Here is a 16,825-nt window from a genome sequence, read left to right as displayed (position 1 = left end):
TACTCGCTTCTTCTTTTTTTTTTTTTTACTCATACTTTCTTTTTAAGTTAGTGTTTCTGTGTCCCAAAAGGCAACATCATTTACTACCACAAACATAAGCACCCGCTGCGCCCAGTCATGAGCTACACAAGCACCAGATTTGATTTGATTTGTTGTTGAATCTCTCTTTATGGATTGGCCTTCCTTCGCTGCATCAAATTTCACATTTGAGCTCCTCGTCAAAGAAACAGCACCTTCCTCTTCTGGTCTATTTCAACGTCATCTTCCTGTCGCTACTCCAACTGTGATCGTCATAGGTGGTGCATTTTGTCCTAATCCAAACTTGGCCTCTCCTGAGACGACCTTCTTGGAGCCTCGGGAAAGTTTGATGCCATAAGAAGAGCCTGAGAGTCCAGAATCCAGAGCCTAATTGACCTTTTGTTTTGGTTGTTTGTAATCAGATGTTTGACTTGTGTTTTCTATATATACTAAATAATTTCACTTTTAAAATTTTATCCCAGGAAAGGTATGATGTGTCACGCTTATTTGTTCCTGGTTTTTGGCCTATGAAGGTTTAAATACAATCCAGGCTCCTGGCTAATGTTATAATGCTTCTGCGTTCAGTGAAGGACTAACTGTTAATATTTTAAGAATTTTTTTAAGGCCACTGCAAAGTTTAGTGACCTTTTATCAGCAAGTGATGTCAATGACAAACGTTGCTCCTGATAATAATAAACCTTGTCTAAATGTTTGTTTTTTGTTGTGACCACTAGGATTGGGTCTCCCACCAGAATACCAGCCTTCACATCGAGAACTGCAAACTTCTGCGAAAGCGGTCAATCTTTCTTCTCTGTACTTCGTGATTATGAACCGATATCTTTGGGGCAGCACAACCATGGGTGTGCCAAAATGATGCCAGGGTTGTAATGCTAGGATAGCTCCCTAAGAACTGTTCATTTGTATTTTTTTAATTTAAAGCACCTTAATGATTTGCAGCATTTACCATGAGCCATTTTCCCTAACCTAAATTGTTGAAAGGCTGAATACATTTCTGAGTTTCTGGATTAATGAACAATAATATATTTTTAAGGACATTCTATCTTGCAACATCTGACAAAAATGTATCTGTGTTTTTCCACAGATACCCAGAATGGAACGGTGAAATTGCATCACTGCTAGGGTAATTATCTTCATTTCAAGTCATTTGGCGAATAAAAAAACATGCCAGCATTGGAGGCTTTCATTTTCTTTGATTTAACATGTGCCTTTCTTTTTATATGCAATTGTTAGTGCATCAGGTGCCAAGCCCTCTCCCTCAACTTCTGCTGAGACTTCCCAGAAGAAAACCAGACATGAGAGTCGTTCCCGTTCCTGCAGCCCCCGGAGCCATCGTGACTCGGAGCGTAGCAGGGACAGGCAAAGTAGCCGTTCCCGCTCTCGCAGCCCCCGCACTCATCGTGACTCGTTGCGAAGAAGAAATAGACGAAGTAGCCGTTCCCGCTCCCGCAGCCATAATGACTCGGAGCGTAGCAGGGACAGACGAAGTAGCCGTTCCCGCTCCGGCAGTCCACGTCGCCGCCGTGACTTGGAGCGTAGGAGGGACAGACGAATTAGTCATTCCCGTTCTCGATCACGTAGCCCCCGAAGGCAGAGACACAGAAGCCGATCACGATCTCCCTACAGCTCCAGACGTAATCGCAGGTCTGTCCAACATACATTTTGAGAACTAGGATCAATCAAAAAGATTTAGCTCTCCAGTGGAGAGGGCGAAAAGTAATTTATTTAATAATGTAAATTTAAAAACACTTAATTGGTGGACTATTTACCTTTTGTATCCATGCTGGATGTGTGCTTTGAGATGTTTATGAGTCATTAAGTTCTTTGATCCATACTTTTTTCAGGTCCCGGTCTCATTCTGACTCCTCATGGTATGACCGTCCTTCCTCTTCACGATATCGATCACGCTCAAGGGGACGCGAGAGACGATCCTCGCCGAGAAGAAGAGATGAGAAACGTTCATCACCAAGGAGAAGCTGGGAGAGGCGATCGTCGACAGAGAGGTCATCTCCTATGCGAAAGTTGAGCAGCTCGAAGATCTTGGCAAAGAAACTGCTGGAAACATCAGGTTTGAAAATTGCTTCATGGTATTTTTTGGTATGTACTCATTAGGTTTTTCTAAGATCAAAGTTGCCCCCCCCCCCCCACACACACACACACGCACACAACATTAACTTTACTAATGCAAATTATAAATAAAGACCAGTACCACCAGAAAATGTCAGTATAGTTTTTTCTACGATTATAAAACTTTCAGAAGCAGTAGATGATTTTTGAGACTTGGGACCCACCAATGTGCGAATCTCTTTTGTACCTGTGGTCTTTTAGCTCTCCAGTCCTTATCAAAACAGTCTGACCTGGAGACTGTCGTCAAAACTTTGGCTCCTGCCCTGCTGGCTGAGCTAGCCAAGATGAAGTCGTCCCCATCAACATCATCGTCCTCACGTTCTGCATCTCCAGAATCAGTTAAAGGGAGGCCTAGCACAGAGAAGACCAAGGTGACTTCACATGATGCCTTTTTTCATGAATGGACAGTTTTGGACAATTTATAATGTGGTCAGTGACAGTGACGTGATTGTTGATGCCACAAAACCAAGATTAAATCCTTCAACACAAATTTATACAAGCACAAACTTTGAGTCAAATTGTCATGATGAAATCTGCATTTGGTTTGTTCATATTTTTCTTCGCTGTGTTTCCACAGGCTGCTAAATCTTCCCCTCCAACCATGGTGAGGCTACAAGGGATTGTCAGTAGTCTCTCTCACAGTGAAGTGATTTCTGCTGTGGAGAAATTTGGAAAAACCAAGTCAGTTGTTTTGTTTAGGTCAAGATTACAGGTATGTACACTGAAATTTGCTCACTGTTATAGATGGATGAGTTCATTGACCTACTTGTGAATCTAGAGAAAATGTGTCTCCTGGTTTGCTTCTGCAATCTAAGATAGATATTTATGCACCGTAGCTACAATTCTCTATAAATGTACTGTCCATTCATTAGTTGTAGTCATGCATTCATCATGCGGTTTAAAGTCAGTTGGTTATCCTTACTTTTCTTCTGTGGTCTTGCAGCCCTCACGTTCATGGCTACTTTGGATTATACTGAGCTTTTATATAGACATCGCAATGTCAGAAAGTTTCTGCTCAAGTCTAATCCTATGAAAGCATACACAATGTATTTTGTTTTTATTTTGCTGCTTTGCATTATGCATTTTTTTAATCTATATATACACATTGCACTAAAAACATCCTTGGAATCACATTGGTTGCTTGCAAGTTGTCACCGTTGCTTGTAGTTTGCTTGGAAAACTCAAACTTGTCATCAAATACTTGTAAGCTACTGACAAGTGCTCATATATGATTTTTAGTGTGAATGTAGTAACGTAATAGTTTTGGTAGTAATCCAAATTAATGTGTGTGTGTGTGTGTGTGTGTGTGTGTGTGTGTGTTTGTGCACACCCAGGCAGTTGTGTGTTTCGAGAAACAGGAAGATGCTGAGAAACTGAAGAGCTTAAAGAACTTTGACATAAAAGAAGTAACTGTCAGTGTTGTTAATGAAAAGGTAACTTTGTTTTCCCTTGAGAAATACAAATATTAACATCACTGCTCTTCTGTGGCAAAATGATCAGTAATCTGATTAATCCAAAATTATCTTTGTTTACAGGAAATTGCATCCAAGAAAACCACAAAAACTAAACTGGAAACTACAGCAAAAGTCTCTGTTTCCAAAGCGAAAAACATCTCAGCTGAGCAAAAAGCTAAAACTGTAAAAACTGGTGATAAGGCCGAAGAAGCAGCTTCAAGCCTCGAAAAATCTAAGAGTAAATCTACGAAGAGTCCCGAAAAGCAGCATAACACCAGTGATTTGAAAGGAAAACGTAAACCCAAAGGGTCTCAAACCGGTGCTAAAAAAGCTGTGGTGGCACCTAAAAATACAGCCAATACTATGAAGGCTGTTGAACCAATTAAAGGTGCTGCAGTTGATGGTGAGCCAAAAGTCTTGACTTCCAAAGGAGAAACGGCCTCAACGACGCAGAAATCTAAAACAGCAGGAACTCTGAAAAAAGAAAAAGTGGATCCTTCTAAATCAACAACGTCAGAGGATAAGCCTGATGTAGAGACAAAACACAAGAAACCTGAAACAAAGATTCATGAATCTGCGATGGGGCCTAAAGGTGAAGCACGAAAATCATCAGCTTCTGAAAGGGAGGACCACACAGAAGTTGAAACTTCAACTGACGGCAAAGATAATCAGACGTTACCAACTATATCGAGTGAGAATCAACTACCAACTAGTGCAGCTGAGACCAAGCCAAATACATCGCCACCAAAACCCACTGATCCACCTCAGAAACCACAAACTGTCATCAAAAGTCCAGAAGATTCACTCAAAGCTTCAGAACAGACCGAGCAGAGCTCAGATTCTGCTCTACAAGAAGAAACACAACAGCAGACTGCAGGAAAATCACCTGAGATTTCTGTGGAGGCAAAGCAAAGAGTTGAAAGTGTAGAAACGGTTACAAAGGACAAAGGTAAGTGGACAGAAAACACCTTCAAGTGTGGAGTATCTTTGACAGCAGGATGTTGGACGGAATCAAAAGCTAAAGACTGTGCTTCATGACGAGAACAGTTTTCAGATTTTTATTTAAATCAGCTGGGTAATTTGCATCCTATCTAAACTACCACTATTTAACTTAACTACATTTCCTTTATTCTAAGTCTCTGTGACTGCAAAGAAGATCTCAAAGGATCAGCCGGTCGCTCCTACCCACCCAACATTTGGGGAACGGATACAAGAGCAACTGCGTCCAGAAAGAATCCGTAAGAAATCCCCAAAGATCTGTATGAAAGATTTCTCAATGTGAAGATATTTTCTATTTTATAATTATTTTCTGTTTTTCTTTTGCTCTGCACTTTACAGGTTGTCTCAAGACAGTCAGACTTCCCCATTCAAAGGTAACATTAAAAAAACACTTAAATTATACCTGTAAGAAAAACATGCTTTGTCAAAGTGGTTAAGTTTTGATCTGAAATAGTTCAATTTGTTTTAAAAGTTTATAGTTGGGTTATATCTCATTGTCAGGTGACACTCAAGTAGGTGTAAATGTAGAAAAATGTTAAAAATTCAGTAGGGATGTCGCAATAACAGAGATTTTGTAGTCAGTATAGACACTTAATAGAATTGCACGATTCTTGATTACCAATTTAGTATTGTAATAAAACAATTATCTCATGTACTAACACATACTAAAACTCCTTTATTAAAAAGCTAGTTTAAAATGTTCAAATTATATGCAAATTATATGCACAGTAAAAAGAAAGTTACCATCAGAAACATTTTGTAATAGGTATTTTATTCTGATGTACCTCATTGTGTTCATAGTTGTAGACAGTGCTCAAAGTGAGGCACAGTTTATAAGTTAATGTTTGCATTTTTCAGATTTCTGTCTGGAATTTCTTCAATTGCAATTGTAAACAGATTCTGAATTTCTTTTCTTTTGCACAGCTTGTTTCGCTTGATTACAAGGTGCTGTTAATAAGCAACCTGCCAGAGTATCACGATGGCTGTTACGCAGAGGAGGACATCGCCGGTCTGCTCACTCGACACAGATTTGAATATTACGACGATACGATCTACGTTATACCACAGGCGCGCATGGTAAGCACCAGGCCATGAATTTGCATTGGGCTGGATTATTACCTTCATTTTAATGGGATTCTAAATGTCTTTTCTAAGACGACCTAACTAACATTTAGTTAGTTAATACATATTTTGTGAGTGCCTGTCTTCATGATTATTCAGTTGAAATCAGTGTTTGGTGGTTTGTTTTTCCTTCAGGCTTTTGCCCTCATGCCGACAGCAGTGGCAGCTAAAAACATCGTGCTAGCATCAGAAAATCATGATTTTATTCTCAATGGGTCTAAACTTCGACTGCAGGTTGAGAAGGGCGACATTTTAATGACGCCGGTAAGCAATGTGTGTAGATAATGCACTTTACTGTTGTGACAGATGTTATTAAAATTATTCGAAAATAATCGGTTTCTGCTTCTTCTTTTTTTAAAGTGTGATTATAAATTTTTAAAAATATTTTCTTTTTGTAGAAAAAAAACATCTTTAAGCTGAAATAAATCAAACAGAATCCAAAGTGATGTAATGATTTTTAACTTTTTTTTTTTTTCTCTTTCAGCTTGAGTTTTATAAGTCTCTGATGAAACGGCTGTGCTATGTAAGTAACACACATATCTCAGGAACAAAGACTACGCTAGAATACCTTTAGATTTATTGGTCAGAGTTAGAGCTGGGCGATATGAGATTTTTTCATATCACGATATGTTTTTTTCATTTCAGGCGATAACGATATCTATCACGATATAAGCCAAATAACTATATTTGTAAGATTTAAATGTGCCGTTGCTCACAAGTAAAATGTGAAATAATCAGCAGCTTGTTTTTATTTAAATATTTATTTCCCATAATAAGTTCAACAGGGTAGATGTACTTAAGGAACATGAGACTTTTTCAGATAAATAAAGGCAAATATTGCAAACTACACAAAAGGCAGCCGCTAAAGCGTTTAAGTTTCAAAAGAGAACAAATGAAACAGACTAAATTGTCAATTCCACTTAGAAACAAAATATTAATTCTAAAAATAAATCTTAGTTTGTTTTACAGAAGAACAGACAAAACTGACTAACTTTTGTCAATATCAAATAAACTGAGAACTAAAAGGAAATTCTCAATCTCTCCTTGTTGTATAGCTGAGCTTTTCAAACAGTTTTAACAGTTACTTTAGTCTGACAAAAGCCGAATGACGAATTAGCACTTCCAGTCAGAGACTGAGGCTACGTCCACACGTACACGGGTATTTTTGAAAACTGAGATTTTCCGTTTTAAAAAATAATCCCGTCCACACATAAAGGCAGAAATGAAGGAAAACGCTGCTATGAACATGCCAAAGCAGCAGGAGGCGCTAGATTCCTAACCGTGCTGAAATGTTGGCCAATCAGAAGTCTAGAAGCCTCGGTGGGAAAAAGTAAACAAAGCTGGGGCATAGAAGCAGAACCGAGTCGTATGTGTGGACGGACAGTAACTGTGTGTATGTGTAAGCATTTAAACACTGCAGAGAGTAGAATTAACAGTAACAGTATTGTAGAAATTCATTTCACCGAAACAATAACGTGGCGCACAGTGTGACGCATGCACCAGTTTATTGTATTTCCAGACTTGCTTTCGGCACAATTTACAGTGCACGCTACTCTGTTTTTTGTCAGACTTGAAATAGCCGAAATACCTTCACACTACGGAACTTCTATGGCTCTTCCGTTCGACAATCTCTCCGGCATTGGAACCATCATCTGTTTTCTCTTCGGTCACGCTCGGTTGATTTTTCTAGTCGGCACACTCATTTCCTCCATTACCCGCTGGCTGCTTCCCAAACAAACACACGTGCGGCTTGGCACTTGTGCTGTACGTAACAAGTCACGCGACGTGACGCTGCGGCTGTGATTGGTTCGGCTCTGCGCTACTGAATTTGGATTGGCTGACCTTTTTTTTTTTTTTTAAGAGGACAAGAGCGGCGAGGTCTATCGCGATAGCTTAATTTCTCTATCGAGTAAAAGTTATATCGCGATACATATCGTTATCGTTCTATCGCCCAGCTCTAGTCAGAGTATAAAGTCGTAACTGGAAGCACTCACATCCAAGTCAAAACACCTTGAAAAATGGGGACATACCCGTTTTTTCAGATATTCATACAGGGTTAGGAAAGGTTTGGAGAACTTTTTTTCCTGGAATAAAAATTTAAAACTGCATTTTGTATGTTTTTTTTTTAAACATTTGTTTAATGATTTGAAACGTGTGCAAAAAAACTACAAAATTGGGAAGGCGCCAAATGCGTTTTTCACAGCACTGTGTGTACATTGGTTTAAATATTTTTTCAACCAGTGTTATCAAAAACAGCACGAGCTGCAATTATAAATTTGAATAAAGAAGATAGCTGCCAGGGTGCATACCTGCTGTGTGAATATAAGTGCAAACTTATGACCTTGATCTTGGAACTGTAGTATGAGAATGTTTCGAATGTCATACTGTTTGTGGGTTTTTTGTTTTTTTCACGTTAACCCGGTTTTCTCGAAGCAGCAAGTGACTGACAATGGAGCACGAACAATCTACATCAGGAACATCTCACCAGGCGAGTCCCGGGATCTCAGAGAAGCTTTGAAAAAAATGGATTTTATAAGAAACTACCTGCCTCTTCTCAACAAGGTATAAACACTCATAAATGCCAACAAGTGCATGTGTTAGAAGTTTGTGAAAGACCGAATGAGATATGTGCTTGTGTAAGTGTATTCTTAACCATACAGAAAAATTGACAGATTAACTGCTTACACACCAAACTAAATGACATGCACCAACCCTCATAAATCCATCCTTAAAAAGAGATAATGTGTCTGGATTTGGATGCTACTTATCTTGAGGAAAGCACAACCGCAAAACTATAGAGATAGTAAAGACAGATTGCTGTGAAGCACTAGTGTTCATCACATTAGAGCATTCGTGCAGGGGTCACGTTGAGCACGGCTCCAGTGCATCATTGAGCCAGGATTTCTGACTTTTGAATCCAGTGAACTCCACAATAAAGCTGTGCTTAGTTCACTCTTTCCACGTGTGCTTAGCACTTATTTTTAGCATTTAGAAGATAAAATTAAAATGTTCAGAATAAATTTTCTTTCTTGTGTTTCAGGTGTTTATCGAATTTGAGTCTCTTCGTGATGCTGATCGCCTTGGTGTTTGGTACAGCCTTCTAAAACAGGCCACCGGCCACAAATTGTCAAGGCTGGAAATACCACACAGTGGATGTACCTCACTGCGTAAGTGTGTTTTAAATGGGATTTTAAACAAATATGATTTTTTTTTTTTTTTAAAGATAGGTAAAGTTAATGGAAGGTCATCTGGTAAGGCCTTTCTTTAGCTTTCTGTTTGTGAAACACTTTTGAATATATGTCTGTGAAGGTTCTCAGTCATCCAGGTCATCGTAGTCAAAGGAGCTTGCAAAGAAAGGCGTCTGGACTTCTTTAAGTTGCTTGAAGACGTTTCACCTCTCATCCGAGAAGAATATATTTTTCTCTTGAATATATTTGTCAGTTCTCCCCTGGACTGTGGATAAAGTGAAGAAAAACTCCTGCTTTATTGTTGTCCACAATAAATTATTGTGACACATTCCTTCAACTTTGATTCACTAACACTGTGATTCTCCTTCCCACAAATCCTTTGATGCTCATTTGCCTCGTTATCTCTCTGACCTCTTTTCTGGTCCCTCCAGAAGTCTTTGCTCCATCAGCGGTCAATTCCCTTCTGCTTGTCTCTGCCCTAGACACATGAACCAGAGCCATTACTTAAACTCCACTTTTTCAGACTGGCATTTGATCTAACTCTCTAATCATTTTTTTTCTGATGCCTATGATACCTTGGGTATCTGTAAAGGTGCTTAAAGTTAAAATAAAAGTCAAAACATTGAAATTACTGGATCACTGTAAACATTAAAAACCTGTTGTGCTTTTTCCTTTTCTTTCCCCCACAAAAAATTAAACAAAACGTATTTTTGCTTGTGCAGCACCAAGATTGCCACACAAAGCTTTGCCAGACAGCGATGTTGCTGTTGACGGGGCAGCTGTCCCAACAGAAGATATTACCGTCCCACAACGCAGCACTTCACCATATTGGATCACAATGACAACTAGTCCCTTTGTGTTCCCCACTGTCGCTCCTTGGTTCACAATCCCAGGTGAGAGAAACTAAAATTAACCTCCAGATATAAAGTGTTGACTGTTACTAACTGTGTGTGTTTTACACTTCTAGAGTATTTAACTGTCAGGGAACCTGATGACATTGAGGTGAGTGCATTTTATAAACCAAGGTTTCATGTGTTAAACAGGAATCCTTGAGTAAATACCAAGAGGTGTCCATTTTTCCAAATACCGACCTCAAAAGCCACATTTCTCTTTTTCTGCTAAACTTGGTTTCATTTTGTCTTCTCTATGTGGTCAGTTATAGTAATATATTTTTTAAAAAAGTGCTGCAAAGTTTCTCTTCACATAAACTTTGGTTCTTGAACCTTGTGTCTTGTAGAAAGCCCAATCTCAAGGTTCTACGTTCTCCACGATCATGTTGACTGGTTTGCCAGAAGGAAACTACAGACAGGAGGATGTCACCAAGCTGGTGTGGCGTTACTTCCCTGATCAGACTGTTCAGACTCTGTACTACAACATAATCGTTTTATCACTGCAGAGGAGGGTGAGGAGTAGACCCAGCAGGCTGATACAGAGAAATTTGCATTTGCAAATTTAATTCAATTTAATGATTAATATTGAATGTTTCCTCTGCATCATTTTGTCCCCTTTCTTCCTCTCCAGGCCTTTGTGTTTTTTAACAGCTGGGATGCGTGCTGCGATTTCGCCAGAGATTACCTCAAAGATCCAGTTACAGTTGGAGAGTGGATGCTCAAAATCCACGTTGTTTTACAAGACGTGCATCCTGGTTCAAGTGAGGTATTAATATTGGAGCTGAAAAATCGGGGGCTGTTAAATCAGGGGCATGCTCCTGTTTCACTCAAACTATACAGATCCCAATCAAAAAAGATTCCTCCTCTAAGGAGTGAGCACAGCATCATCCTTCTCTGGGCTAATATTAATAGAATGAGACTCAGAATACTTTATTGATCCCTAGGGGGAATTATGTTGGTTACAGTACAAACAGTAACAAAGACAGATAATACAAGAAGTAAGAAATAGCACAATATATACATACATATAAGTCACTTATTGATAAATATCTGAATAAGAAATGGAAAAACTAAAAATATGCATGAATTTCATATCAAGCATTTATTATTATTTTGTCTGTATTTGTTCCTTCCTTTTTGCGACAGCAGCACAAAAGCTGCATGAACTTTATCCACTTTTCTGTTCATAGACGACAGCCCACGTCATTCCACCACCACTTTAAAGTTTCCACAGAGCTTCTTGTGAAGTCAGTCCTGTGTAAACGTTAAAGACCCAGACATAGGTTATGGAGTGTTTCACTGACTATTAAGCAATGCCCTCACTTATTTTGAAACTTCAGTTGCTGCTAACCTTCTAGCTTCAGCGTTTCCCATCTTAAGGTTCCTTGCGGGCTAGCTATTCAGGCCCTTTGTGAGATGTCTCTCCACAGCTACATGTTAAGAGGAATTGAGGTCTGACGACTGTTGCGGAAAGTCACTGAGACTCAAAAAGCATCAAATAGTTCCTGCAAAACTTTGGTTATATATTATGTCGTTACTGTCCTGAAGTATGAATCCTTTGCCACAAAGATGCAAACCAGGATCGAGTTACTTCTCACTTACAGTGGAGTCCAATCTTTATCTTATCAAATGGGGTCAATAAAACATTAAAAACACTCTAACCAGGAGGAGAGTTATTCAATAGTTATTTTACAAACAGAGGATAAGTAATTGATGTGAGCCGCTTTCATCTTCTACTCTTTTCACAGGAGAGCATGTACAGAAGCATGATGAAATGGAGCAGCACTGTAAGTCAGCAGTCACATAAATCTGTCCTGTAAAAGCAGCAGGCTCGGGTCTCCCTGATCTTAACACTGGTTGTTTTTCAGCATGTTCCACAGTCTGAGTCTCTGGAGGACCGGCTGCTGATTGTGGAGGTCTCCGAGGTGAATGTGGACCTTGTCATGATGATCATGGAAGTGGTGGCGTCCATTGCTGCTTTTGTCAGATTCTTGCCGCTTGCCAACAGGGTACGATTTCATAAACACCTGCAAATTTTTCATGTTTTACATCTGCAAGGCTTGTCATGGTGTCTGCTGCTCTTTTAATATTGAGAAAATTTTTAAATGAGTCTGAAGGAGACTATATTTTTTTAACACTAGTTGAGCAAGTTTAAATATTCCATGTACAGCCAGTCCCTGCAGCAGGCAATCTGAATTTTACATGCCTTTGCAAATACTGGTGAAGGACTGCCTGAAATGCACTAAGTTCTCAACCAAGTGATAATCTTATGACCTGTTCAGCCTTTCGTCCTGGCCCATCTAGCAGGGAAGATGCCTGCAGTTTGAGGCAGCACTAAGTTATTCTTTTAGTGTTTCTTGTTCCGTGGTTTTATTGTTCAATCAAAAACTTGCAAAAGTATAGAAATATGTTTGCACTTATTTTCCATTTGCAATTTTAAAACACCAAGATTTTTTTTCTTTGCCTTGTACTATCGTAGAGGGCAGTAAAGAAACTCGCCAGGACCTCTGTCCTGTTACTTTCACAAATTGGGCCTGTAGCGCACCCTTTGAGTACCACTGTGTTGCTCGAATATCCTCAGGAAGAAAACAATTGTACTGTCACTGATGTAATATCTTTCTGTTTTCTCAGATATGCATTGAGATGGCTGAACCTGGTGGATTAACACAGGTGATGGAGAGCAATGTCACCAAGGACTATTTATCTTCTTGGTAAGTGTGTCCCACAATCAGAAGTGAGACAAAGAGGAAATTGATTTTAGATTGTGTGTTTTTTTTCTTTAAAGTGTCTTCATGCTTGTCTGACCTTGTGCTTTTTTCTCTCCTCTTCATAGGAGTAAAGTCGGACGTATTGAGTCGTGAGTATCTTTCATTTTCAGGTTTAGTGGCAGAGTCAAAACAGTCATGATGACTGCTGCACTCCTCAAGGTTGTGCTATAGTAAACAGTTCCCAAAGATGCAAAAAGAGAAGAGTGTGATTTAGACATAAGCAACTCTAGATTAGAAATTTGAAATGGAATTTCTTATTTCACATTAACATTTTGTGACAACAAACTTCTTTTCATAGTAACCTACTGGCATCTTTGCTTTTAAATTCAGTTTGAAGAGTCTGAAACAGCGTCTGCAAGACTCGGGTGAGAACACACTTAACCTCGAACTGGAAACCGAGAAGGCCGCAGAATCGACCGCTGTCCCGCAGCCAAGTGAGGAAGGCCAGAAAGCAGCAGTGAAGGAAGAGGGGCCACCACAAACTTTGGTCACTACTCCTGATGCAAACGCCGCCCCCGCCGCTTCTAGCGCTGCTCCTTCAGCAACAAGCCCAGTCAAGTCTGAGGAAAAAGACTCAAAACTTCCTCACATCAACGAGGACGTTTTCATGGCCATTACAGCGGCGCTTCGTGAGCATAGACAGGGTCGAGAAAGTAGGGCACAGAGCAAGGACAGAGAGGTAACACTTTAAATTTCACTGTGTTGTCCCAAAATATCTTAAGACACTAAAAGCCTTATGTTGGAGATCACATATGAGCATTGTATAGTAGTACACTGTCGATTGTTGCGGTAAAGCTGCAGGCTGTGTGAATAACTAATGCTGATGATACAGTTTTTAGATTTGCATTATTTCTGGAACTGATAAATTAAAGCGAAGGTCATCATTACATATAGTCTTATTTATTTTTTTGTAAGCTTGTGCATGTCCAGTCCTTAGCATCACCACTCACTAAACACATTTTAGGCCATATTTTAGTGCTTGCCAAAACCAGCACAGAATAACGCAAAATCAGTTCGGTTTAATCTTTTTTCTTATCTTATCTTCATTTCTAGAGCAAAAGCAGCAGCCCTAGTAGGGCACAGGATGAAGACGCACCAAACAGAAAGGTAAACGTTCATCAGACCCACGAGGATTTAAAATAGTAATGAAGTATTAATGTTTGGTGTTTCTTTTTGTTTTGTTTTGTTTGGTTATTGTGGGGGGGGTTGTTGGTTAACTCAAACACTTAATCACACTGACAAAATTCAATGCTGTTTTTTCAGTGTAGATTGTCTTTCACTGCCTATTCTTACATGGCCTCTTAACCATTATTGTTGTTAAATTAAAATGTGATGCTTTTCTAAGGTGTTATAGGTATGTAAATGCTACAAAATGGCCATTTCTGAGGGGCATAATTTGTTTACTGACATCCTGATCATATAGGAGGAGACATTTGGTATATTATAGTAAGTTTTCTACATACAAGGAACCATATACAATGTCAGTAAGGTTATATTTGTGATAGTTACACTCTGATTACAGGGTAAGCTGTTTCATGGCTCCACAGACTGTTTTTGGTTTTTCCATCTAGGTTCAAGTTGATAATTTAGAGAAGAAAGTTTCTTCAGAGAGCCGCCCTTTTGGTGAGCCGGATTTCAATGTAGACGACTTTGTCACTGTTGATGAAATTAACGATGACGCAGCAGACGCAGACCCCAATGGTGAAAGCTCCTCTTCAACTAAGCCAAAGTCCACAGAGAATGCGGAAAGTCAAAGCTCAGCTGCATCTCCTGCTTCCAAACGAACTTCAGCAGGGTCCTCCAAAGACTCCAGCAGCTCAGCCTCTCCCTCATCCAAGCCCACGGAATCTTCTGAGAAAAGCAGTTCAACCTCCTCACTACGAAAAAGTAAAGACTCATTTGACTCCACCAAACCCGAATCCTCTGTGAGTGTCAGTAAGCCTGTTTCCTTTTCTGGTGAGAAAACGCAGCCAAGCAAACCTCCAGACAAATTGCCGCATTCTTCGTCCTCGGGTTATAGGACCCGTTCAAAAATGGCATCAACCACTGCTGCAGAGCTAACAGAGGAGAGTGCAGCAACAAAGTCTGACCTCAAAGTGTCAGCAAAGGAAAATCAAACTAAAGTGGAAACATCATCAGAGACACAGCCACCTGCAGAGGGAGAGGGATTAGGGATGAAGAGCCAAACACAGACTCTGGAGACTGAATGTAAGGACGCACACAAAGAGTCAAAGAAAAGCAAAGGAGATGGGGAAAAAGACAATGTGGGGAAATATCCACAGGAGGAGGAGGATGATGGTGAAAGTTACCAGATCCTTGATTCGATCGATGAGCCAACAGATGAACAGATAGATGAAGACTCAAACCAAGAGACTAAAACAGAGTCATCAGGGCCTGAGCAAACCCAGAGTTTGCATGAGGGGGAAAGTCAGGTCTTGAACAGCATTGATGATAAAGGCTCAGAGGAGTCCAGTAAAACAGAAACGGATGCTCCTCTCTATGTGATAGACAACGTTAGTGAAGACCAAGCCAGTACAGTCCAAGAGGACAGTCATCTGGTCAAAGATGAAGTTGCCACAGCAAAGCAGCCGTCTGAGGAAAAGATTCAAGAACCAGATGCAGCTGATAAAAAAGAAGGGTTGGATCCAAGCATGAACCAAACTCCAAGGTCCAGTGGAGATGGAAAAGAAATGAATGAGGAGATGCTCTCAGAAAAATCAAGCAAAGCTTCCAAAGCATTTTGCCAAACTCCAAATAATGAAGAACAAGAAAACAAAGGCAGTTCAGCAGATGTTACTAAACAGAAAGCCTCTGAGAAGTTAGATTCAGTCAATGATTACACCAGAGGAGAAGATGACGAGAAGAAACTTAATACTTCGAAAGCAGTCACTGAAGGAACTGAAGAAGAGGAAGAAGCTTACCAGGTAATTGATTCTGTGGAAGAAGAGCCACCGACCACAGAGACCCAGGCAGAGGCTGAGAACAAGGAGGAAAAAACCAAGAAAGACGTTGAAGTGGCTAAACAAGCTGAAAGACCAACAAGGAGGGGTAGACCGAGAACAAGAACATCTAAAAGAGAGGAGAAAGAGACACAGGAGGAGATGATCTTTGAGGTAGTGGATTCTGTTGAAGATGAATTTGTTCAAGATGTCTCCACCACAGAGAGGCCTGGTAGAAGGAGGTCGGCCAGAGGAAACAAAGACAATAAAAAGACGCCAACTTCCACAGTTGCATGTATAAAAACCGTCAGGGAAGAGGAATCTACGTCTGAGATCCTAGACTCAGTGGAGGGTAAGGCTGCCATGAACGAACCAACCATCACAACAAGGTCAACCAGAGGAAGAAGAGAAACTAAAGAAGACGTCTCAAAAAAAGACAAGACACCAACGAGGAGGCGGCCGACACCTGCCAGAGATTCTCAGGAACCAAACAAGGAGGAACCTCAGCAAGTGAAAGAGAGCACACCAACAAAGAAGAGCGAGGGGAATGCCACCTTTACAATAGTATACCCAGTGCAGGATGAAGTTATTAAGGATGAACGGGCCATAACTCCGGAAAAAAGAAAAAGGGGAAGACCAAAGAAGGACACTAAAGTAACTAAAAAACAAGCTGCCATGAAGAATGCTGCATCTAGTAAAGTGGCTGATGAGGAGGAGGCCATTTATCAGATTGTTGACTCAGTTGAGGATGAGACGGCTGACAATGAGCCTTTGAAAGACCAGAATACAGAAGAGCCAACAGTGCCTAAAGACGATAAAGACTCAGCATCACCAAAAAATGCAGATGAGGAGGAGGTGGTCGATAAAGAGGAGTGTTTGGATCACACTGCTGAGGTTAGTGATGCTCTATCTGCTGAAGACGAGTCTGGTACAGCAACGAAGGAAGAGAAGCCAAAAACAGATACTAAAGAGGCCACTGGGTCCCAAAGTGAGGCTGCTGCACCAGAAGAAAAAACAAATCTGGAGGAAGACACCCTGGAGCTGGTCACTCTGGATGAGGTGGGAGCAGATGATGCTGGGGAGGAAAGAGCAGTGGAGGGTCAGGACTGGAGCAGGGAGATCACCAAGGGAGAACCTGCAGAGCTCATCACTCTGGATGAGATTGTTGAAGAAGAAGAAGAAGAGGAGGGGGAAAAGGCAGAGGAAAGCACAGTGGAGCCCCGCCCACCAACACAGGAGAGCCAATCGGTGGAGGCCGCAGACATAGAGGTAATGTTGAGATTTATTTGAGCATCTTTGTTT

General features: G+C 40.4%; 1 protein-coding gene across 3 annotated transcripts in view; it reads left to right on the top strand.

Annotated features, from left to right (window-relative positions):
* Positions 1 to 16,825, top strand: part of LOC147335071 (uncharacterized) — a 37,312-nt gene that overhangs the window by 10,052 nt on the left and 10,435 nt on the right. For 2 of the 3 annotated variants that reach the window (XM_086275842.1, XM_086275834.1), the window contains 26 exons: positions 753 to 814; positions 1,121 to 1,159; positions 1,270 to 1,680; positions 1,881 to 2,104; positions 2,365 to 2,534; positions 2,741 to 2,875; positions 3,498 to 3,596; positions 3,699 to 4,566; positions 4,754 to 4,855; positions 4,956 to 4,990; positions 5,541 to 5,693; positions 5,874 to 6,002; positions 6,223 to 6,261; positions 8,172 to 8,300; positions 8,779 to 8,905; positions 9,649 to 9,819; positions 9,894 to 9,928; positions 10,164 to 10,328; positions 10,448 to 10,582; positions 11,565 to 11,603; positions 11,685 to 11,825; positions 12,448 to 12,527; positions 12,650 to 12,673; positions 12,915 to 13,263; positions 13,638 to 13,691; positions 14,156 to 16,792. In XM_086275842.1, coding sequence (XP_086131968.1) covers positions 753 to 814; positions 1,121 to 1,159; positions 1,270 to 1,680; positions 1,881 to 2,104; positions 2,365 to 2,534; positions 2,741 to 2,875; positions 3,498 to 3,596; positions 3,699 to 4,566; positions 4,754 to 4,855; positions 4,956 to 4,990; positions 5,541 to 5,693; positions 5,874 to 6,002; positions 6,223 to 6,261; positions 8,172 to 8,300; positions 8,779 to 8,905; positions 9,649 to 9,819; positions 9,894 to 9,928; positions 10,164 to 10,328; positions 10,448 to 10,582; positions 11,565 to 11,603; positions 11,685 to 11,825; positions 12,448 to 12,527; positions 12,650 to 12,673; positions 12,915 to 13,263; positions 13,638 to 13,691; positions 14,156 to 16,792 — 6,552 coding nt within the window. The remainder of the gene's footprint in view (positions 1 to 752; positions 815 to 1,120; positions 1,160 to 1,269; positions 1,681 to 1,880; positions 2,105 to 2,364; positions 2,535 to 2,740; positions 2,876 to 3,497; positions 3,597 to 3,698; positions 4,567 to 4,753; positions 4,856 to 4,955; positions 4,991 to 5,540; positions 5,694 to 5,873; positions 6,003 to 6,222; positions 6,262 to 8,171; positions 8,301 to 8,778; positions 8,906 to 9,648; positions 9,820 to 9,893; positions 9,929 to 10,163; positions 10,329 to 10,447; positions 10,583 to 11,564; positions 11,604 to 11,684; positions 11,826 to 12,447; positions 12,528 to 12,649; positions 12,674 to 12,914; positions 13,264 to 13,637; positions 13,692 to 14,155; positions 16,793 to 16,825) is intronic. The other variant, XM_086275826.1, reaches the window with a different exon arrangement.

The sequence above is a fragment of the Aulonocara sp. 'chitande type north' Nkhata Bay genome, linkage group LG3 (assembly GCF_057382095.1).
Source record: "Aulonocara sp. 'chitande type north' Nkhata Bay isolate Kocher_YH1m ecotype deep benthic linkage group LG3, A_spYH_male_GT1.1, whole genome shotgun sequence".
NCBI classification, from domain to species: domain Eukaryota; kingdom Metazoa; phylum Chordata; class Actinopteri; order Cichliformes; family Cichlidae; genus Aulonocara; species Aulonocara sp. 'chitande type north' Nkhata Bay.
Note: the sequence above shows the minus strand (reverse complement) of the source record. Positions and strands in the feature narration are given on the sequence as shown.